Source organism: Cololabis saira, chromosome 14 (assembly GCF_033807715.1).
Source record: "Cololabis saira isolate AMF1-May2022 chromosome 14, fColSai1.1, whole genome shotgun sequence".
NCBI lineage: Eukaryota > Metazoa > Chordata > Actinopteri > Beloniformes > Belonidae > Cololabis > Cololabis saira.
In genome coordinates this window covers 30,993,754-31,016,398 of record NC_084600.1, presented here as the reverse complement: position 1 = coordinate 31,016,398, position 22,645 = coordinate 30,993,754, and the positions used below count along the sequence as shown (strand labels likewise).

At 37.9% G+C, this 22,645-nt stretch overlaps 4 protein-coding genes and 2 non-coding genes across 6 annotated transcripts in view; 3 read left to right on the top strand and 3 right to left on the bottom strand.

Annotated features, from left to right (window-relative positions):
- LOC133459252 (alpha-1A adrenergic receptor-like) overlaps nt 1-1,409 on the top strand; it is a 28,819-nt gene extending 27,410 nt beyond the window's left edge. The window contains exon 5 of the mRNA XM_061739126.1: nt 146-1,409. Within this exon, the coding sequence (XP_061595110.1) occupies nt 146-427 (282 nt within the window). The 3' untranslated portion in view covers nt 428-1,409. The remainder of the gene's footprint in view (nt 1-145) is intronic.
- Nucleotides 1,410-2,119: 710 nt separating this feature from the next.
- LOC133459952 (histone H3) lies at nt 2,120-3,031 on the bottom strand. Its single transcript, XM_061740382.1, has one exon. It carries the CDS (start codon nt 2,926-2,928, stop codon nt 2,518-2,520), a length of 411 nt encoding a protein of 136 aa, XP_061596366.1. The 5' UTR covers nt 2,929-3,031; the 3' UTR covers nt 2,120-2,517.
- Nucleotides 3,032-3,547: 516 nt separating this feature from the next.
- LOC133459251 (histone H1-like) lies at nt 3,548-4,694 on the bottom strand. The gene is made up of 2 exons (XM_061739125.1): nt 3,891-4,694; nt 3,548-3,856 (listed from the first exon to the last, which is right to left on the bottom strand). The coding sequence occupies exon 1, from the start codon at nt 4,677-4,679 to the stop codon at nt 4,056-4,058; it is 624 nt and encodes a 207-aa protein (XP_061595109.1). The 5' UTR covers nt 4,680-4,694; the 3' UTR covers nt 3,548-3,856; nt 3,891-4,055.
- Nucleotides 4,695-13,143: 8,449 nt separating this feature from the next.
- trnav-aac (transfer RNA valine (anticodon AAC)) lies at nt 13,144-13,216 on the top strand. The gene has a single exon. It is a non-coding gene; the product is annotated as a tRNA-Val (tRNA).
- Nucleotides 13,217-16,016: 2,800 nt separating this feature from the next.
- LOC133459250 (histone H2A-like) lies at nt 16,017-17,544 on the bottom strand. Its single transcript, XM_061739124.1, has one exon. The coding sequence runs from the start codon at nt 17,445-17,447 to the stop codon at nt 17,061-17,063; it is 387 nt and encodes a 128-aa protein (XP_061595108.1). The 5' UTR covers nt 17,448-17,544; the 3' UTR covers nt 16,017-17,060.
- A 3,527-nt stretch (nt 17,545-21,071) lies between these two features.
- trnav-aac (transfer RNA valine (anticodon AAC)) lies at nt 21,072-21,144 on the top strand. The gene has a single exon. It is a non-coding gene; the product is annotated as a tRNA-Val (tRNA).
- Nucleotides 21,145-22,645: the final 1,501 nt, after the last annotated feature.

Sequence of the window (22,645 nt, the reverse complement as noted above, 5' to 3'; positions counted from 1 at the left end):
GCATACATCACCTTTCACATGAACAAACTAGAATAAACCTGACTAAAACCAGACTTGTGTGGTCCATTCAGTCCCAGTTTAGAGCTGCCATTAGTCTTTCTCATGTGCTTCCTCGTATGTTTGCCAACTCCCCGTGTGTCCACAGGCCTTCATCCGGATCCTGCGGTGTCGCTGGCGGAGGAAGCGTCCGGGCTGGCAGGCGTACTGTGGCTACCGCGGCCCACAGAGTTCCAACGGTTCCTCCGTTTTGAGCGGCAGCCAGCAGACCTTGTCCTCTGTCAGTCACAGCCCCTGCTTTTCCACCTCCAGGCACCGCCCTCTCTCCACCTCAGCGGGGATGGGGCCGTCACCGCTCTCTGCGGGTGCCGGGGTGCAGCGGGGGTCGGCGACAGCGCGTGGAGCTAACGGTCTGATCGTCACCAGATAAGAAGAGCAGGCTCACCTGATGCTTCAACCCTGTCACTCACAGGAAGTACTTTTGTGAAGACTTGGAATGTCATGTGATCAACCTTGAGACCCACCTGTGAAAGTGGGTGGAGCTCGTCACAGATGTGACACAAACACTCAATACTCAAATCCAGAAAGCTCAGATGGAAAATAAGAGCTGAAATTCAAACTCATGAACAACAACGTAGGAAAGAAACATGTCTGAAGCGGTCAAACATTGTTTTCTGTCAGGAACTACTGATTCTGCTGTTAAAATTCAGATTATCAGGAACTTACCAACATGCCACCAACAGAAGCTGACATTCAGCTTCAAAACTGTTGAAACGTTTAGTCATTTGTAGGTTTTTTAATATCTGTTAAAATACTGCAGATATTGAGGTATGAACCAAGAAATCAAACTAAAAGTTCCTTCTGCATTTACTATTTTATTTATGTTCAGATGTTCATCATGTGTAATTCTATTTATGAAGCCATAAGATCTCAAAGTTAAATTGGTTTGAAACAATACAATTATGTATATACACTTTTTCTCTGAAGTTAAGAGCACAGTAGATAAATAGAAAAGTAAATCTACATGTTAGATATTAAATACTTTTGTCTTTTGTTTTTTATATTTACTTTTACAAAGTTCTTCAAGAATCTCAACTAAAATGTTATAGCTTTTTTTGTAATTCTGTCACTCTTATTGTGAAAGTGAGACGATACTTTGGGACTGTTATGAAACATTTTAGTCGTTAAAAGGACTTATTGTGATAGGAAGATGTCTTTCTCCGTTTTGGTATTTAATTGTTAATACGCGATGCTCTGCTGCCACCTGGTGGACGCCAGAGGACCTGCAGCTGCTGTTCTGTACACAAATGTTTTTTCTACGTCCGTCATAAATGTCACCTGATACCAGGCGCGTTGGTTCTCTAATTTTATACAAGTATCTACACCCAGTACTCGAGTTGAGGGTGGATGACATCCCCCATGAAATAAACGGTCAAAATCATCCCCCCTTTCCATCCCTTATGTCATTTCATCAATGAATGTGGTTTTACGTAAGTTAAGTTAAAAATAACTTATTTGACCATTTTCACCTGTTTCAAGTACATTTTCTCTTGAAATAAGTAGGAAAAATCTGCCAATGGGACAATATTTATCTTCTTATTACAAGCAATACAATCTTGTTCCACTGGCAGATTTTTCTACTTATTTTAAGTGAAGATTTACTTGAAACAGGAGAAAATTGTTGTTTTTTCCAGTGATGAGTCTTGTTTTAAGTGTAATGAGATTTTTGTTACTAAAATGAGACATTTTAACTAGAAATAAGACAAATATTATAGAAAAATAACACCAGAGAAATAACTTTTTTGACAATTTTCACCTGTTTCAAGTAAATTTTCACTTGAAATAAGTAGAAAAATCTGCCAATGGAACAAGATCTTATTACATGCAAAAAAATCTTGTTCCACTGGCAGATTTTTCTACTTATTTCAAGTGAAAATCTACTTGAAACAGGTGAAAATTTTTATTTTTTCCAGTGTGATTTTAACTAGAAATAGGACAAATATTGTTAAGATTTTGAATTTTTGCAGTGATCCATTTTACTTATCCTGTGAAGGACAGTCATATTGATAAGTTCAGAAAGTTTTTTATTTTTGTGTTTTGATGTATTTGATGCAAGTCCAGTAGATATTTAAAGCTTACAGAAGGCTGCATTTAACTGCTGCTATGTCATTCCTGCAGTATTTCTGCAGGTGTTTTGGTCAGTGCTATTATTTTTAATATATTTAATCAGCACAAATTATCTGTCCCCCATATGATAAAATCCACCATCCCCCCTGATTTTTTTTTTTTACACAACTCGAGTACCGTCTACACCCACCCATCACAGATGTTCAACTCTGCTCTGTGCGCCACCGTGTTACCTGGCTGATAAGATTTAGCTTTCTCAGGGATATCAAGATTTTAATATAAACATTAATTTCAGTGATTCTAGTGCTGCTGAATGAGGAAGCTCAACTCTTGAGTAGGAGGTGGTGGCTCTTAAAAGAGCCGTTGGGTTTCTGGTCTGGACTGGTCGGGTGTCTAAGCCCTCTCTCCGCGGATGCGGCGGGCCAGCTGGATGTCTTTGGGCATGATGGTGACTCTCTTGGCGTGGATGGCGCACAGGTTGGTGTCCTCAAACAGGCCGACCAGGTAAGCCTCGCTGGCCTCCTGCAGCGCCATGACGGCGGAGCTCTGGAAGCGCAGGTCGGTCTTGAAGTCCTGAGCGATCTCTCGGACCAGCCGCTGGAAGGGCAGCTTGCGGATCAGCAGCTCGGTGGATTTCTGGTAGCGGCGGATCTCCCTCAGAGCCACGGTACCGGGCCTGTAGCGGTGAGGCTTCTTCACTCCGCCGGTGGCCGGCGCGCTCTTGCGGGCAGCCTTGGTGGCCAGCTGCTTCCTGGGAGCCTTTCCTCCGGTGGACTTGCGGGCGGTCTGCTTAGTTCTGGCCATGGCGGTTCTCTCTGAGTGAAGCCTCGGAACGAATGAAGTCGAGCTGCAGGCGGCGGCTTTTTAAAGGAGCTGCCGCAGCGACGTGCGCTCTGATTGGTCCGGGTGGGTCACGTGACAAAGAGCGCTGCTCAACGATTGGTTACATTTGAAAATTCAAATTAACGCGCGGATTGAATAACGGCTGCCAGCTGCCGTTAAACCCCAAAGAAGAATAACGGCTGCAAAGAAAAGAAAAGAAAAGAAAAGATGGATATTCATCTCCGAAGGGAAGCTCATCAAAACATAAAAATCCACCACACTTCCACTCAGACAATAAAAACACATTAATATTAAAATAAACATGAAATATAAGGTTAAAAAAGAGCATATAAAGTGCAAACTAAAATATAGTCCAGTTGTGGCAGAGGTAAGTGTGAGTGTGACTGATATCTGATAAAGTGGAAAAAAAAGAAAAGTATTTTATATAGAGATCATTTTAATATAGCACTAGTATTCGTATATGGTATTTATAATCTGTTCGTTCAGTTAGCAATGGTAATTTGTCAAACCTTTTATTAAGAACCTAAAGAAAAATATATATACATTTTATATATATATATATATATATATATATACACACACACACACACACAATAATAAGTCTATATGTACATAAATCAAATATACAAAACCATAATGGCGTCGTCAAAATGTCTTATTTTTTAAATAAAAGGCTAATTAAATCTCAGCAGTTATTGATACTGTGATTGAAAATCGAATCTCAGCAACTTCATCATGGTAAAAACATAATTTAGAGCTATTTTCAAGGATCAATCTCTTAAAAACGCATGTTACTGATTATTAAAGTACTTTCTGCAAAAATTATACCATCAAAACTATTGCTTAATGCATTATTGTTGCTCCACGACTTGACTTCTACGCTTTATACCTAGTTTATATATAGTTTAAAGTACAAATAATACCATATATCTAGTTTAGATTTCAAATAATTCACCCTTGAAGAGTAAAAGGGAGATTTGATTAAAACTTTCTTTTTAGACAATACAATCTTATTCGGAACAGCTCTCAGGAGGGTGTGGTGGCTCTTAAAAGAGCCTTTGGTGCACGGAGTGCTGGCCGGATCAGCTTTACTTCTTGGCCTTCTTGGCTGCGGGTTTCTTGGCCGCAGCTTTTTTGACCGCGGGTTTCTTCGCAGCCTTCGGCTTCTTGGCGGCGGGCTTCTTGGGACTCTTCTTCACCACCTTCTTCGCAGCTTTCTTGGCCGGAGCCTTCTTCGGGGACTTCTTGGCTGCTGGTTTCTTCGCTGCCGGCTTCTTGGCGGCGGCGGTCTTCTTGGCCGGGGTGGTCTTCTTGGCGGCGGGTTTCTTGGCTTTAGCGGGAGCCTTCTTCTTCACCACCTTCTTCACTGGCTTGGCGGGTTTGGGCTCCTTCTTGGCGAGCTTGAAGGATCCGGAGGCGCCGGTGCCTTTGGTCTGGCTCAGGGTTCCCTTGGTCACCAGCTTGGTGACGGCGGTGTTGATGCGCTTGTTGGCCTTGGCCACGTCGACCCCCTTGGCGGCCAGGACCTTCTTCAGCGCCGCCAGGGAAACCCCCTTGCGCTCCTTGGACTCGGCCACGGCGGCCACGATGAGCTTGGGGATGCTGGGACCGTCCTTCTTCGCTGCCCGGGCAGCGGGCTTCTTCTTCGGGGCTTTGGCTGGGGCTTTTGCCGGCGCTTTGGCCGGGGCGGCTGCGGGAGCTTCTTCTGCCATGTTCGCTGGTCGCTGTTCGTCTGAACGTGTTGCTGCTGGCGACAGGAGGCGGGACTTATAACGGACATGAGAACCGTGGAGAGACAACGCACTCCGCCGCTCTGCAGCCGCCTCAAATCTGGCCACACTTGTGTTTTCTCCGCCACATTTTCAGCAAAAGATACTCTCAAAATTGGCATTTTAAAACACAGGCTTTACTGAAACACAAACAAAACCCTCTTTTCTTCACCCTGAGCCAGTTATTGTCTTCCACAACTTTCTCTTTTCGTCCCACCAGACTTCAAACCTCTCGAGTACTCGCCGGATTTGTGGAGCGGGCGGCGACTTTTCTTCACATTTCGTGTCTTAAAATGTCTAAAATCGCTTCGTGTGGACTCTAAAGGTGGTGTTTCCGTTAGTAGAGACCCCCGTGGACAGAACTTTAGCAAAGTGGTGGTCGTGGGGGGATTTGTTAGGTCGTAACGGGGAAAGTTTTGGCTGGCAGTAAACACAGGACGCCGTCGGTGGATAAGCCTGTTAGGACTCCTGTCCCTGATGCGTCCTCTGGACTCTACTTCACGGTTATTGCAAATGTTTGTAACATACCACGGACTGAATGCACACGTTCTTACTTTTCTAAAACATTTATTTCTTCTGCTAATCAAAGACCAGACTTTATTTCACTAATCAGCTCTAGTCCCTCTGAAATGTTCTTATTTCAGATTCTCCTAGCAATTTTCTCCTAACTTAAACATTTTATTTACATTACATTTACATTTTATTGATGAAGTTATTTTTTTTTTTAAACAGTCAACATTGACCAAAGTGCTTTATGGGCAAATCACTACTCACATGAACAATTTACACTTAGCGTAGTTATTTTCTTAACTTAAGATTTGATTAAACAATTGTTTTTTCTAATCCATATAATACTTTTGTTTTTTAAACATCATAATAGGTTGATAAATATATAGCAAAATCTGCAATTAACAGTTTCATGATTTACAACATAATCACATTAATGTAGACATAACCAGTACTCGAGTTGAGGAGGGATGGCATCCCCCCCCTGAAATAAAAACGGTCAAAATCATCCCCCCTGTAAAACTGCCACCCCCCCTTTCCACCCTTATGTAATTTCATCAATGAATGTGGTTTTACTGGTATTTCAACATTTAGAGTCATCACCAGAAAAATAACACCAGAAAAATAACTTATTTGACAATTTTCACCTGTTTCAAGTAAATTTTCACTTGAAATAAGTAGGAAAAATCTGCCAATGGGACAAGATTTATCTTCTCATTACAACCAATAAAATCTTGTTCCACATGCAGATTTTTCTACTTATTTTAAGTGAAAATCTACTTGAAACAGGAGAAAATTGTTGTTTTTTCCAGTGATGAGTCTTGTTTTAAGTGTAATGAGATTTTTTTACTAAAGAGACATTTTAACTAGAAATAAGACAAATTTTCTTGTTTAAGATTTTGAACTTTAGCAGTGATCCATTTTACTTATCCTGTGAAGGACAGGGGCAGAAAACTGTTTTTATTGTTGTGTTTTGATGTATTTGATGTAAGCCCAGTGGATATTTAAAGCTTACAGAAGGCTGCATTTAACTGCTGCTATGTCATTCCTGCAGTATTTCTGCAGGTGTTTTGGTCAGTGCTATTATTTGTAATATATTGTATTATTTGTAATCAGCACAAATTATCTGTCCCCATATGATAAAATCCACCATCCCCCCTGATTTCTTTTTACAACTCGAGTACTGGACATAACCTTATATCAAGCTTTTATCTGAATTGGTGAATCCTGGTCAGGATGTTTTATGTACACAGCAGGACTCGTCATTAGATGAGCTAAAACAAGGTTTCTAACATGTGGTGGATTTTTAAGTGTCTCCTTTCAAGGCAAGACGTCATATTTAGATGTCGACCATTAAAACTGTATTATATTACGCAAACCTAAACTATGGCTTTGCAGTTTTTCTTCAGTTCAACACAGCTATGAATGTTTTCTTCAAATAACCTTTTCATGCTCCAGATAATTATGTAGTTTATAATCACTCAACCTGATTCCATGATGTCAGTTTTACGTGTACGTCTACCTCCCAGCATAAACCAGTGGACGTAAATGAGCTGATAGTTTTGTCACAATACTGGGAGACAGATGTGTCCACTTCTGCTTTCAAGTGAAGCTTCTTCTGCGCGGTTTGTTGTAAGTTGGTCTTTGTTTGAGGCCGAAACTGATCTGAGAGCAGCTGACTAAACGTTTGCATCACGGCGAGTGTGTAGCGTGAACTCTGACCACATCAGCACGCTGATGGTCGGTTTTATGACTCCAGGGTGGACACCACTTTAGCTGAGACAAAACGCAATAAAAAAAACTGAGAAGTAGACCAAGCGATTCCTGGAGGAACTGCAGTGGGAATGCAGGTACTGTCCACCTTTTGGAGATGAATCTATGTGAGATTAATCTATAAAAGTGTGCAGAAATAAACCATGTAGGCAGAGGTGTCAAAAGTATTCACATTCATTACTCAGGTAGAAGTATAGATACTAGAGTTTAAAAATACTCCTGTAGAAGTTGAAGTATCAACTGCCTATAAGTATTGTAATGGTGCAAAAAGTCAAACTTCAGAGGCATGTTATCATTTATCCTAACCTTTATTGGAATGTACATCCAAGTTTAGTTGTAGGAATCCGAAGGAACGGATGTAAGAACAAAACTGGACAAGAACATCTGAAACAACCACAACCAAATTCACTCTATCCGGATGGAGAAATTTAACTGGATAGTTTTTTTTTTAAAGGCTGAAATGAAATAGAGTAACGAGGCTGTTTTTAAAATGTAAGAAGTAAAAAGTACAGATAATTGCGTGAAAATGTAAGGAGTAAAAGTAAAAAGTCGTCTGAAAAATAATTACTCCAGTGAAGTATAGATAACCAAAATTTCTACATACGGTAAGTAAGGTAACGAAGTATTTGTACTTCGTTACTTGACACCTCTGCATGAAGGTGAGAAGCTGCGGAGTCTGAGTGGCAACTGAAGTTTCCATGGTGATGAGCAACATCCCATCCAACAGTGGAAATGCCTTAAAATATGTCTCGAACTGCAGTAATTTAAAGAGAAACTTGAGCTGCAAATAAGGTGAGTTTTATGCCGCGAAAACAGGGTATTCCTACAGACATCAAATTGTAGTTTTCTGGTAATAACCGTCTAAATGTGAGGTAAAAGAGTACGTTTTGACTTTCTATGAAAGCTCTGTTCATAACAGATTCTTTGGGAAAGTCGGGAAAATCTTTTGTCATTTGGAGGTTTCAAGGAGAACAAAAAACTTTATCATAACCACCTAAAGTAACAGAGAAGACAAATTGTCCCATTTCAGTGGATAACTGAATTCTGGTCAGTGAAAACTGATTGTAGAGCAAATAAAATAAAAGCTTTTTCAATTTAAGCTTGAGATCTGAACATTTCCACCACTTATGTCCATGGGGAATGCTTTCTTCTTTTCCAAGTACAACAAACATCCAGGAAAAGATGCTCATGTCACCGTAATGAACATCTGAATGGTCTTGTTTTAGAGGAGGTGCGTGAGTTCGCAAAAGAAGTGGAATAAACCATTATATTACAGTTGAAGATCGGATCAAAGATGCATCTCATACTCACAATTGACCTTTATACACTGTATCCCGTCACTAAGGATCATTTTTCAATTCTCAGCAGGATCTTTACCAGTCTGCCCAGAAAAGGAAGTCCCTAAGATGTTTCAGTGCTGTTTTAACCAGAAGGTGGAGTTTCAACATTAAAAAGGGACTCTTTCACGGCCGACTTAAGAAAAAATCTGCAACTTGATGCAGAAAGAGAAAATAAAAATTGAAAACGTTGCCGTTACAACCGGTGGTCACATGGGGGCAACAGCGGACCCCAATCCTCAGAGCTCATGACTGGTGTGATACTCACAAAATTAGTCTTTTGTTGATGTATTATTACTTTTGTTACCTTTCCCCTAAGAGTCACTTATGGGTATTAAAATTATTTTATTTTATTATGTCTACATTTATAATAAGCGATTACAGAGAAACACACAATGACATGTGGTTTTATTAGATGGACACAGCACTGGGACTCGTTACCGTGTGCAACCGACGTTGGCCTCATAATCCGGTTGAATGGAGAATGAGCAACTGTTGTCCTGCGTCGCTGATTTTTGAACAATATTTTCAATATTTCCATGTTAGTTACTCATCTTTTATGTGACTAGAGATGATTATGCTAATATGAATCCCCCGGTGAATTGTGGCCTAAAAGTGTGTTAAGTGTGTAAATCTGACGGTATGTGACTTTTGTAGTTGAAAAAACGGTGACCAACGTCCTTTCCAAAGCAGTTGTGTGTGTATAGTACAATGTTAGAAATGTAGTCAGTTAATGGTTTGTGTTCTTATAGTTTAAATGTAACATAGTTTAACTGCGAACAAGATTTATTCTGTTATAAAAAGTGAACATAAAATGTACACTTATTACAAAAATACTCTTGAGAGGACGAAGACAACGTATGTACAGGACAGAAAATTAGAATATTGTGATGAAGTTCTTTATTTTCTGTAATGCAATTAAAAAAAACAACAGTTTAAGATTAAGATTCCCAGAATATTCTAATTTTTTTGAGATAGGATATTTGAGTTTTCTTAAACTGTAAGCCATGATCAGCAATATTAAAATAATAAAATGCTTGCAATATTTCAGTTGATTTGTAATGAATCCAGAATGTATGACATTTTTGCATTACAGATGGTAAGGGATTTTATCACAATATTCTAATTTTCTGAGACAGTCCTGTATAAGGGAGAAGTGCAGACATGATTGATGCTAGACAGAACGTGATTTAAAGGGTAAATGTTTCTTTGGTTTTATAAAGATTTTAATACATTTGTTTTTGGAAAATATGCAATGAGATATTTTTGTGAAAATAAACCTTTGAAAAAAATATTGTCTTGATGTTATGCAAATGTGGATATAACCTGTGCTTCAATGCAAAGCAGACAAAATAAAATGTAAGTAGATGTTTGGCGGTTACTACATCCTTCCGAGAAAGATTATACCTTTTACTCATCCCCCCATGGTACTCTATCAAGAATAGACTTCTTTCCAATTCTATCACTTCCTCTATAGTTCCCTCCACTATTGGTAACATACTCCTCTCGGATCATGCTCCTGTATTTTTCCGCTTGCTTCCCGTTAAAAAAACTCCACTTTCCTTTAGATGGCGACTTAACTCCGGCCTTCTATTGGATTTGGATTTTAAGGAATATTTAACATCTCAAATTATCTTTTACAAGGAGACTAACTTGCCCTCTGCGCCCTCTGCTGGCATAATATGGCCCTTAAGGCTTTCATCAGGGGCTGCATCATACAGCGTGCTTCCTTTAAAAAAAAAGACAAGCATTATCTTTTTTTTTTAATTTATTTATTTATTTGCACAGTGATAACACAATAATTCTTTTTTTTATCATACAAGGACAAATAATTTGTGCAGGAGAGGAAAAAGAAGCCCGAAGGGCTTATAAAAAATCCTCCCCTCAATACAAAATCACCAAAACAAAACAGTCAATAGCAAAAGAATAGAAAGGAAAAAGAAAAGGTAAAAGAAACAAAGAAAAATACAATAAGTACACAAACAAAAATATCCATGAAATGGCAATTTCATTTCAGTAAGAATATCCTGTTAATTTTGTCTAAATAAAAGATACCCCACCAAGCTGGTCCTAAACATTTTTAAGGATGACGCTAACTTAAGAGATCTATCTAAACAGATCTCTTAAGTTAGCGTCATTATCAAGCAGAGGGAGCTGGAAAAGAAACTTAACATAGCAGAGAGGGCGTTTAAACATAACACATCCTCTGCCCATCTAACTACCCTTACCAGGCTCAAATATGAATTGAACACCATTCTAACATGCAAAGCCGAATTTGCATTGTTCAGGGCTCGACAAAAATGTTTTGAGGAGGGGGACAAAGCTGGCCGTTTGCTGGCTAGATACATTAAGCAAAAAGAGGCACTAAGCTCCATTTCAGCTTTAAGAGTTCAAGGTGATTTGCTGATAACAGACCCAGAGGAGATAAATAAAGCGTTTAGGGACTTCTATGTCAAACTCTACTCTTCTGAAGCAGGTGCGCAGGAGATAGGTGCTTTTCTCACTCCTCTTGGCCTTCCCACACTGTCAAAGGGCCGGTGGCTTTGCTTGATCAGCCGATTACATTGGAGGAAAGACCCTAACTTCCCTGGCATTCAGATAGGTGTTTCCTCACACAAATTAATGATGTATGCAGATGACACATTAGTCTTTATAACTGAACCTGAGCGTTCTCTCCCGTGTCTACTTTCTACTATTGACCGTTTCTCTAAATTGTCAGGATACAAGGTGAATTGGGAGAAATGTGAAGCACTCCCTCTTTCAGATTACTGCCCCAAGAATCTGTTCACACCTGGAAATTTTATATGGCCCACTGAAGGCATTAAATATCTGGGTCTTATCTTCCCTCCACAGCTATCTGATCTGGTACGTGTCAACATCGAACCTCTACTACAAAACTAAAAATCACCATAGAGCGGTGGAGCCCTGTCCATCTCTCCTTATGCGGTAAAGCTAACGTCATCAAAATAAACTGTGTAACAAAATGTAATTATCTATTGCAATCACCCATCGAGTGTGAACTGGGTTCCACATATTCAGCGAGCTTTGAATGTTCTGCTCAAGCCATCCAAGACAGGGGATCCTGCTGAGGACAGTGGCCAGTATGCAGCAACACTGCAACACATGGACCACCTTGCTGCCTCTGCTACCTCTGCTGATGTGCAAGGGAGGGCAAGAAAAGTAAACTATTTTATTTTTATTATTTCATGTTTTAAATACTGTGTTCACAGACAAATTGTTGTAAAAAAATAATTCAATTAAAACTCTTAATTGCTTGCTCTTTAGGTCAAGGGTGAGATGGAACTTTCACACTTTTGTGCATTCAGCCATTTTTTGGCTGACATGTTCCATGGGCTAGGCAGACTTAGCTGCACTCTTATATATATATATATATATATATATATATATATATATATATATATATATATATATATATATATATATATATATATCCTTTATTTAACCAGGTGAAAGACTCATTGAGATTAAAACCTCTTTTTCAAGAGTGACCTGGCCAAAATGGCAGCATAAAAAGAATAAAACAATACATACAAACACAGACAGTCAGTCACACATTCCGGGGAAACAATAAAAACGATGGTAAAATTTACACAACGGGGCAGTCGCAAGTACCGAGAGAGCTAATTTCTCTGTCTTTTAAAATGGATATAAATTTACCCAAGGATACAAGCTCAACCAATTTCAATTTCTCAGTCCTCTCAGTCCTCTCAAAAAAATGACCTGATTCTCCCAAAAGCCACAACTGAGCTGCAGAGAACAGTGAGTGAGTTGGAGGACATGAAAGAGGTGGAATGTTAGAGAGGTTCACTGCATGCACCCAGAGAGCGACAGGGAAAGTCATATTTCAGGTTTGTGAGAAAGGAATGGCAGGGCTGTATGATATTCTGACAGTAAATATATTAAAATGTAAAATTCATTGCTTCAGTAATAAATCTTTTGCAATATTTTCATAGTATTATTGAATGAGGGATTGTATATTATGTTAAAAATGATATTAATATTGATTATATTTGTACTACATTTCTCCAGGGAATGGAGCTGAAAGGAGATTGCCTTGAACAACAAACATGTTATAACAGCTGTGGATATACAGTAGCTGTTGGAGAACTGAAGTCTCGCTTTGGCTGTTTGCTCAGTTCGGATGACAAAGCCTCCAATGCAGTCAAATGCTTCAGGGTGTTCAACCACGATGCCTAGCTGGCCTGAAAGTCAAATCCAGCTGCTGGATTATGGCATTTAAGACATTGATGTCCTCCTGAAACATTTTGCTGACATCCTTAAAAAGTGAGTAGACCAATCACAGGCGATTGCCAAATCAGTAACTGTGAAATTAAGATTTATCATTTATGCGGACGTAAGTGAAAACAGCCACCTTCCTCGTGATCACCCACCAGATTAGGAACTTCTGGTTAATAAAACGGTCTTTCAAAGTAAAACCATGGTCAAGCCATCCGAGCACTTTTTTTTACTGTTCTTTTTTTACGCAATCTGAGTTGATTTTGTTACTTATCATCACACAGTGTCTATATACACAATTCCAGACACACAACGTGACAATGTGTTCAAATGTTGTACTTTCAATTTCACCACATACAACTGTATTCACACAAGAACAGATAATCATTTAATGAAACTCACGTCAAGTCCTAATTTAGACACAGATCCCCATATTTCAGTCAAGGCCAAAATCTGAAGAAAAAAAAACACCAAACAGTGAGAACGTTCCCTGTTGTGATCGATGTGTTAGTGTAGCAATAACCGTGTTGCCAGTTTCCGTAGTGTAGTGGTTATCACGTTCGCCTAACACGCGAAAGGTCCCCGGTTCGAGACCGGGCGGAAACACACTTTAGCTTTTGTTCTTTATAGATGTAGTCTTCCACCAGGACCTTCCACGGTCCGCTTGCAAATATAAAAAAACAGTTACAGAAAAAAAAAAACACTTACAATCAAAGCTGACAAATGAAATGATATGTAATTTGGGACAGTTGGACTTTTTTTTTGTTGTATTTTATTATTTTCTATTATTTATCCTCCTTATCTATTACTTGCTGCAAAGCACTTTGGCACACAGAAAGGCTGCTGAAAGTGCTATATAAATAAAATAAGTTACCTCTGGGTCACTCAGACAGTCTCTCGGGATGTGTACCCGCTGGGTTCTCCGTACGTTTAGCATGGAGGGCTTGAACAGGAGATTATCGCTGATTGAAAATATACAAACTCTCAAAGAGGATAATGGACAAATAAAAAAAAAAAAAAAGTGAGTAGATTGATTTAAACTTTAAATTTAAACTCACACATTAAGGAACTACTTACCTCAATAACTACCTCTCTTTAAACACTTCTCACACTTCTCTATTTTCATAGAGGAGGCACTAACAAAGTGCAGGAGGAGTGGCACAATCTGAAGGTCCTCGTTGCCAGCACCTTCAGCGACCAGGGCTACCTAGCTTTGTGTTAGACTCTTCTGACAAAAGAGCCATACAAACATGACTTTGAGGTATGTCAATAATAATATCTCTAGAATTAGTATAATATATTCAAACAGAACTTACATATAGTTTCTGTCTTACAGAACATCCTGCACTTGGTTGCAATCATGCTGCTGCTTCCAATCTCCTCTGCCCAATGCGAGAGGTTTCTCCGCCCAGAACAGAATTAAAAATTCTGTCCGGAGCGGTCTTCATGTCTCCACCACAGAGGATCTCATGCGGATCAGCACTGAGGGATGTCCATTAGAAACATTCACAACAAGATCTCATTATCAGCAGTACTCGAGTTGTAAAAATAAATCAGGGGGGATGGTGGATTTTATCATATGGGGACAGATAATTTGTGCTGATTACAAATAATATAATATATTACAAATGATAGCACTGACCAAAACACCTGCAGAAATACTGCAGGAATGACATAGCAGCAGTTAAATGCAGCCTTCTGTAAGCTTTAAATATCCACTGGGTTTACATCAAATACATCAAAACACAACAATAAAAACAGTTTTCTGAACGTATCAATGTGACTCTGTCCTTCACAGGATAAGTAAAATGGATCACTGCAAAAACTCAAAATCTTAACAAGAATATTTGTCTTAATTCTAGTAAAAATGTCTCATTTTAGTAAAAAAAATCTCATTACACTTAAAACAAGACTCATCACCGGAAAAAACAACAATTTTCACCTGTTTCAAGTAGATTTTCACTTGAAATAAGTAGAAAAATCTGCCCGTGGAGCAAGATTTTTTTGCTTGTAATAAGAAGATAAATCTTGTCCACTGGCAGATTTTTCTACTTATTTCAAGTGAAAACTTACTTGAAACAGGTGAAAATTGTCATATAAGTTATTTTTCTGGTGATGACTAAATGTTGAAATAGCAGTAAAACCACATTCATTGATGAAATGACATAAGGGATGGAAAGGGGGGATGGCAGGTTTACAGGGGGGATGATTTGGACCGTTTTTATTTCAGGGGGGATGCCATCCCCCCTCATCCCCCTCAACTCCAGTACTGATTATCAGCATGGACTGAACCGGTTTATTCTGTGCTGTTCAACATGTAAATGAAGTTCTGATGAATATAACATGGATTTCACAATAAACAGGTTAACTAACTGTCCACCCGGGTGTGCTAGTACATTTTTATTTGTGCTACTAAAATTTTTAACTTGCTAGCACCAGTGCTACCATTCAAAACAGTAAGCTACAGCCCTACTCCAAGCACATACAGACGGCATTCAAATATGACTGCGCCGTCCCCCGCCTGTGATTGGTCCGCTGCTCTGCACTTTAGAGGGGGCGTTTCCGTGAAAATACGTCTTTGTGACAGTCAGCAGGGCGTGGGGGGGATGGGCACAACAACGTTTACATGTATTTTTACATCGATCGATACAGTCTTATCTTGTACACAGATAATATATTAGATATATTTTATCAATCAGAACTATATATGAAAGCATACAAACTATAAACAGTGTAATATGATAGGATGTTGTGCTTGTGTTGTTCTCTCATATGTAAGTTGCTTTGGATAAAAGCGTCTGCTAAATGACAGTAGTATAATTAAACCAGAAATGTTGTGCAGTAAATTAGGAACCGACATAAGGTTTTGTCTCCCATGTTTTTACACTTATTAGCCATGTTTCTATAAAGGCTTTTTAATATTTTTCCACAAGAAGAGTGCCTTGGACTCCTTTTTTTGACTAGATATTGTTTTTTTTCCCCAACACCAAAGAGCACCTTCAAGATTTTTTCTGAACAATTCCCTGAGCACTTCGGATTTTCTCTTTACTTGATAAGGTTTTGTCTTTTTGATCAAATTTCTACATCTGGAAAAATCCACAGGAAGGTGATATGCTCCATATTCAACACAAAAGATAAAGCCACAATATCACCTAATTTCTCATTTGGGGTAGCTATAAAGTTAATAACTGAATTTCCAGCTCTTTAAAATCATGTTATGAAACAGTCCAGCTTTTTTTATAATCACTCATACAAATCATTTGCACATTTCAAGTAATACATGTTTGACTTTAAAGGTGTAACTTGATCTATAATTAAATTAATCTGCCATGTCTTGCTTTTTATTCCCAGTTTCGAAGCTACAGTATAATATTGCATTCAAAAAAAAGAAAAATGTTCACTTCACACTAAATAATCCCAGATCAATTTTTATTTTTTGAAAAGCAAAACTTTACATCCACACAAAAAAAAAACTCATTACAGACCAGCAGTAACAAAATATCGTCCCAGTTTATATTAGAAATGTTTCTCTCCTTATGCTCATTTTGCCCTCAAGAGCATCAAAACCAGGGGTCGGATTCACCAATATATTCTTAAGAACAATCTTAAGAAATGTCTTAAAATCTAAAATTAAGAAGTTCATAAGAAAGTTCTTAAGTGCAATTCCTCATTATTTTCTTAAGAACCGTCTTAAGAACTGTCATTTCTTACGAATTTCTTATTTTTCTACTTAAGAACTTCTTAAAATACGCGCCAACAAACAACATTTATACAGGTAGTTTAACCGTCAGTCAGTCACTAAACATGGAGAAGGAGAAAAAGAGATGCAGGAACTTTTCAAGGTTATGGTGGATGAGATTAATGTGAGAAAAAAAAACTATTGGGGAAAATGAATAATAATTAACTACCACGCTAACTAACATGCTAACAAACAGTTAACAGGCTCTTTGTGTAATTAATTACAAAGTATATCCTCAAACTATGACCTACTAATCTAAAATGTGTTGAAAAAGGTGATATTAGAGGCTTATTATTACCTTTTCACAGAATAAATTTTAAGACAGGTCAAGGTTGTCTTAAAGTTAAGAAAAAAGTCAAGAAAAAATGAGAACTTTTATTTCAAGAATACCATTTATTCTTAAGTTTTTTCTTAAGAAACTTAAGAAGAAAGTTGAGAAAATACTTAAGAACTTTTTTGGAGAATATGACTTTTTATCTTCTTAAGACTGAACTTAAGAAAAAAAATACACTTAAGATTTTTTTTCTTAAGAATGTTTTGTGAATCCGGCCCTAGGTCTATCCAGCTCCTGTTCTTCATATTCAGCTTATAACTGTTCAGCAGTTTATGAAAACAGCTTCAGCAGCAGGTTCAGAATAGAATTGGGAACTGCTCTCCAGAGGAGGTGGTGGCTCTTAAAAGAGCCGTGGTTTCGGGGCAGAAGCCGGAGCTTCACTTGGCTTTCGCGGCCTTCTCGGTCTTCTTGGGCAGCAGCACGGCCTGGATGTTGGGCAGCACTCCTCCCTGGGCGATGGTGACGCCTCCCAGCAGCTTGTTCAGCTCCTCGTCGTTGCGGACAGCCAGCTGCAGGTGTCGGGGGATGATGCGGGTCTTCTTGTTGTCGCGGGCGGCGTTTCCAGCCAGCTCCAGGATCTCAGCGGTCAGATACTCCAGCACGGCGGCCAGATACACCGGAGCTCCGGCCCCGACTCGCTGGGCGTAGTTTCCTTTCCTCAGCAGCCTGTGGACGCGGCCCACGGGGAACTGCAGGCCGGCCCGGGAGGAGCGGGTCTTGGCCTTCGCTCTCACTTTTCCACCGGTTTTGCCACGTCCAGACATGTTGATTTTAGATTAGCTCGAAGGGGTAATAATACGTATCAAGCAGTGTTTGTTTCGCCGTGTTCAGCTTTTATACCACCCGTCTGTGTGCTCATTGGTCAGTTACAGTTGCAGAATCAACGTCCAATCAGAGAAAGGACGTCATGTTATGGATGATGTATGGAAGCCCATAGGGGACTTTATTCAAATGCAAATGTAATTCCACAATAGCATTATAATTTTCCACCTATGCATGAGTAATTGGGGACAAAAATGAAATTAAAATGCAATAATTCAATTTGAATTTTCATTTTCATTTTCACATACTTGTATGGGTATTCTATGACAATATTAAAATGAAAATGGAAAAGCTGTTTCACATTTAATTTTTAATGATTTAACCTGATTTACAGAGGACAATATTCAAATGCAATAAGAGAAACAGCGCCCCCAGGCTTATGCATTTACATTTAAATTTTCCACATATGCATGAGTTATTTGGGACAAAAAGGAAATTAAAATGCAATAATTCAATTCAATTCAATCATTTTAATTTCATTTTTGTCCCAAATAACTCATGCATATTTGGAAAATTATAATTCTATTGTGGAATTAACAATTGTGGAACATTTGAATAAAGTCCCCTATGGGCCTCCATAAAAAACGTCATTTTTTTTATTTTTTTTTATTGAAAGACAAGATGCAAACAGCACAATACAACCGCCAGGGGGAGACATACTATCATCTGCGGAAAATCAGGACACAATGATACAATGAACTACAAAAATAAATTGAAAAGAGCACATAACTTAACCAATTATTTCTAATTCAGAAAAGATTTTTGAGAATGATTTCATTTTCTTCTCATCAAGCACCTTCTGCACCCTTATTTAGCAAATTTAAATTATTATCAATTTTTTCTATTAATAAGTTTCAAACATGCCTGTTTATGTTTAAGTTCATTCATTTCAAACAAGACCTTCCAGGCACTTTTCATAATTTTTTTCTGTTATCATCAGATATTCATTCTTATTCAGTTAGAGGTGGAATTAACTTTCATTTACCTGTTTGTCGTACCTGCAGTCACCAATCCTTTATCAAATTCCATGGCCCTCAACTCTGGAACTGTTTAGATAGATCTCTTAAGTTAGTGTCATCCTTAAAAATGTTTAGGACCAGCATGGTGGGGTATCTTTTATTTAGACAAAATTAACAGGCTATTCGTACTAAAATGAAATTGCCATTTCATGGATATTTTTGTTTGGGTGTTTATTGTATTTTTCTTTGTTTCTTTTACCTTTTCTTTTCCTTTCTATTCTTTTTCTATTTATTGATTTGTTTTGGAGATTTTGTATTGAGGGGGAGGATTTTTTATAAGCCCTTCGGGCTTCTTTTCCTCTCCTGCACAAATTATTTGTCCTTGTATGATAAAAAAAAAACTTTACTGTTGTCATTGTGCAAATAAATAAATAAATAAATAAATAAAAAATAAAATAAAATAAACTTAAGGTCTTAAAGGCCTTTGCATTGGTGGACCGTCTAATGCTTCTAATGTATTGTTTGACCTCATTTTCAAAAGTACAAAAGAGAGGCTTTTGATTAGTATACCGGGATTTATGAATAAACCATTTTGTCAAGAGTATAATAAGATTAATAATATAAAATAGTTTTGTTTTTTTACAGAAGGATAGTCAATGAAGCCAAACAATACATGTTCAAAGCAAAGGGAGAAATGTGGTTCAACACAAACACAAATCAAATTACAGATATGGACCCATAATGTTGTAGTGAAAGAGCAACTCCAAAATAAATGAAAAACATCTTCAGGGGATCCGTCACAGAAACAACAGGCAGTGTCTATGTCTTTTTTGAAGCGTTGAAGAAAATTTTACATGGGTACACTCTGTGAATTATTTTAAAAGATACTTACAGGATGACGTAACACGCTCCCTGCTTCCCCCCGACAACTGCGAATACTTTTTATTTTGGAAGGATGTGTTGTTTGGTGTTTTTGACCATGTAACAATTAGAAAAAAGCCAAAAGAAACATTTATTATTAATTTGTTGACTATCCTCGGAAAATTCCACATCCACAAATTCAAATTCTTACGCAAAAAATCCTCTTTTTTTACTTTTCATTGTGAATTAAAACAGTATCTGGACTCTATTAAATTTTCTACTAATTCAAAAGCAATCAAAACCATAAATGTATGTAAATGTTTTGGCTTTCTGTTATAATTTCATCCCCCCTGGCTGGTTATAATGTGCTGTGCTTTTTGTTTTGTTTTTTATTTGAGTTATACTCTTTATATGTTATAATTCAACGTGCGATTGCATAATGTGAAGTTTTGTTATCATTGCACTGTTTGCAAATGTTAAATTAGAAAAAACAAACTGCGAAGACTTTCAAAATAAGATACCAGGCTTACCTGACTCGACTAAAATACTAAGTATGAAATAAACATATTTAAATATTGGTTAAGAAATAATCGATTTGATCTCCATTTGACATCCACGACAACTGTACAGTGATTGGTATTTTGCGGTACCACATCCAGTAAATAATGTAAAGCTATAATTTATGAATACATAGCATTATGTATTCTTAGACATCGTTGCCAGCCCAGTGAATGAATAGCTGTCATCACTGTTGCTAAAAAAAAAGACTTCAAAAGCACTCCTCAGAAAACCTGCAGGGGACGTCATGGAGGTTTGGTCCAGTTTTTCATGGGTTCAGACAGACAAACTACTTACTCCTAGAAACAATTTAGACTCGTTACTTAATTAATTGGGTTTTCAATTATTCTGCGTGTATAATTAAACATCTGGATGTGGATAACAACATTTGTTTGATGGCCAAAGCATAAAACCTCATATCTGCAAAATTATTTAAAATAAATGTAAGGAAAATATCCTATGATATCAGTGAGAGTCTAACATTTATTGTTACCTTTAAAGAATGTCAATGTTTGAGGAAACAAGTTTGTAATTTGCTCTCTCAGGAGAGGACATTTTTCAGATGGCAGGTTTTGGGTTTCAGCCATCATTATAGCTTAACAATTCCATTGACATACTTTTGTTTTAGTCCCCTCAAACTGTTTCTTCTAATTAGATAAGATGCATAATTAACACCTACATCTCCAGCATTTAACATTTAACAGAATAACAGCACTATCTGTAATCACTGCCAAATCAGTAACTGTGAAATTAAGATTTATCATTTATGCGGACGTAAGTGAAAACAGCCACCCTCCTCGTGATCACCCACCAGATTAGGAACTTCCGGTTAATAAAACGGTCTTTCAAAGTAAAACCATGGTAAAGCCATCCGAGCACTTTTTTTTACTGTTGTTTTTTTACGCAATCTGAGTTGATTTTGTTACTTATCATCACACAGTGTCTATATACACAATTCCAGACACACAACGTGACAATGTGTTCAAATATTGTACTTTCAATTTCACCACATAAAACTGTATTCATACAAGAACAGATAATCATTTAATGAAACTCACGTCAAGTCCTAATTGAGACACAGATCCCCATATTTCAGTCAAGGCCAAAATCTGAAAAAAAGAACCACCAAACAATGAGAACGTTCCCTGTTGTGATCGATGTCTTAGTGTAGCAATACTCATGTTGCCAGTTTCCGTAGTGTAGTGGTTATCACGTTCGCCTAACACGCGAAAGGTCCCCGGTTCGAGACCGGGCGGAAACACACTTTAGCTTTTCTTCTTTCTACGGGTACAGATGTAGTTTTCCACCAGGACCTTCCACGGTCCGCTTGCAAATATATAAAAAAAAAAAACAGTTACAGAAAAAAAAAACACTTAAAATCAAAGCTGACAAATGAAATGATATGTAGTTTGGGACAGTTGGACTTTTTTTGTTGTATTTTATTATTTTCTATTATTTATCCTCCTTAAATTTTAAAAACCCCATATTGTACATTTCTGTTTATATTGTTTATTTCTGTTTATACATTTTATCTGTCATCTGTCATCCTACGTCACTTTTTGTAAATACTCATATCCGGCACTTTTTAATCCTCATATTGTACATTTCTGTTTATTTCTGTTTATACATTTTATTTTATTTTATCTCTTATTTTATCTCCATATATTTGCTTGCTTTTATATTTTTATTTTTATTCTTACTGTATTGCACCAATCACCACAACAAATTCCTTGTGTGTGTTAACAAACTTGGCAATAAACCCCCTTTCTGATTCTGATTCTGATTATCTATTACTTGCTGTAAAGCCCTTTGGCACACCGAAAGGCTGCTGTAAAGTGCTATATAAATAAAATAAGTTACCTGGGTCACTCAGAAAGTCTCTCTGTGTACCCGCTGGATTCTCCGTACGTTTAGCATGGAGGGCTTGAACAGGAGAGCATCGCTGATTGAAAATATACAAACTCTCAAAGAGGATAATGGACAAATATAAATTTAAATGCAATATGAAAAGAAAGGAAAATAAAAAGGAAAAATGGAGATTCTTGTAAGGAATACAAAAAACAAAAAACAAGGCGCTCTAAGAATTAAAAGGTGCATATGAATAACAAAATAAATTAAGCATTTAAATTCACATAATGGATCATAGAAAACGAGAGGAATTATTACATTAGAATAACAAATAACGAGCAATGCCTAGACTTATTTTATTTGAATTTTGTTTTCTACTCTTTTGAGACCCAGGTAACCTTACTGCTACCGAGAAGTGGAAACAGCGCCCCCCAAAACTCGCTTGTGGTCAAAAAGTATATTGCACCCGCAGTGATAAGAACTACCATAGAGAACGAAGGAGAAAAGTTGAGGAAGTTAAGGCCTATTATTCCCGGCCCTCGCGCGGGAGGTCTGTCACTCAGTACGTGCACATGCAGCGATTCAAGGTGGTTGGAGATCTGATCAGATAATGACATGCAGAAGATTGGATCAACTTATCTGATCACACATGCTGTTCTGAGATCAGACTGAATCAGATTGAATAAACCACTGTAACCAGACCATGGCTGACTCCGTGACGCTAGGTGGCGCTGTACCCGAGGTAACCATGGTAACCATTTCAACAAAGAGCCACTTCCGATTGACCTCCGCTTAACAACAACAAGGAAAGAAAAAAGTGCATTCTAAGGGCCAATCCCAATTCTCCTTCACTCACCCTTCTTTTCTCCACTCGCACTTCTTTTCTTCCCTAACCCCTAAAAAAGAAGGGGGAG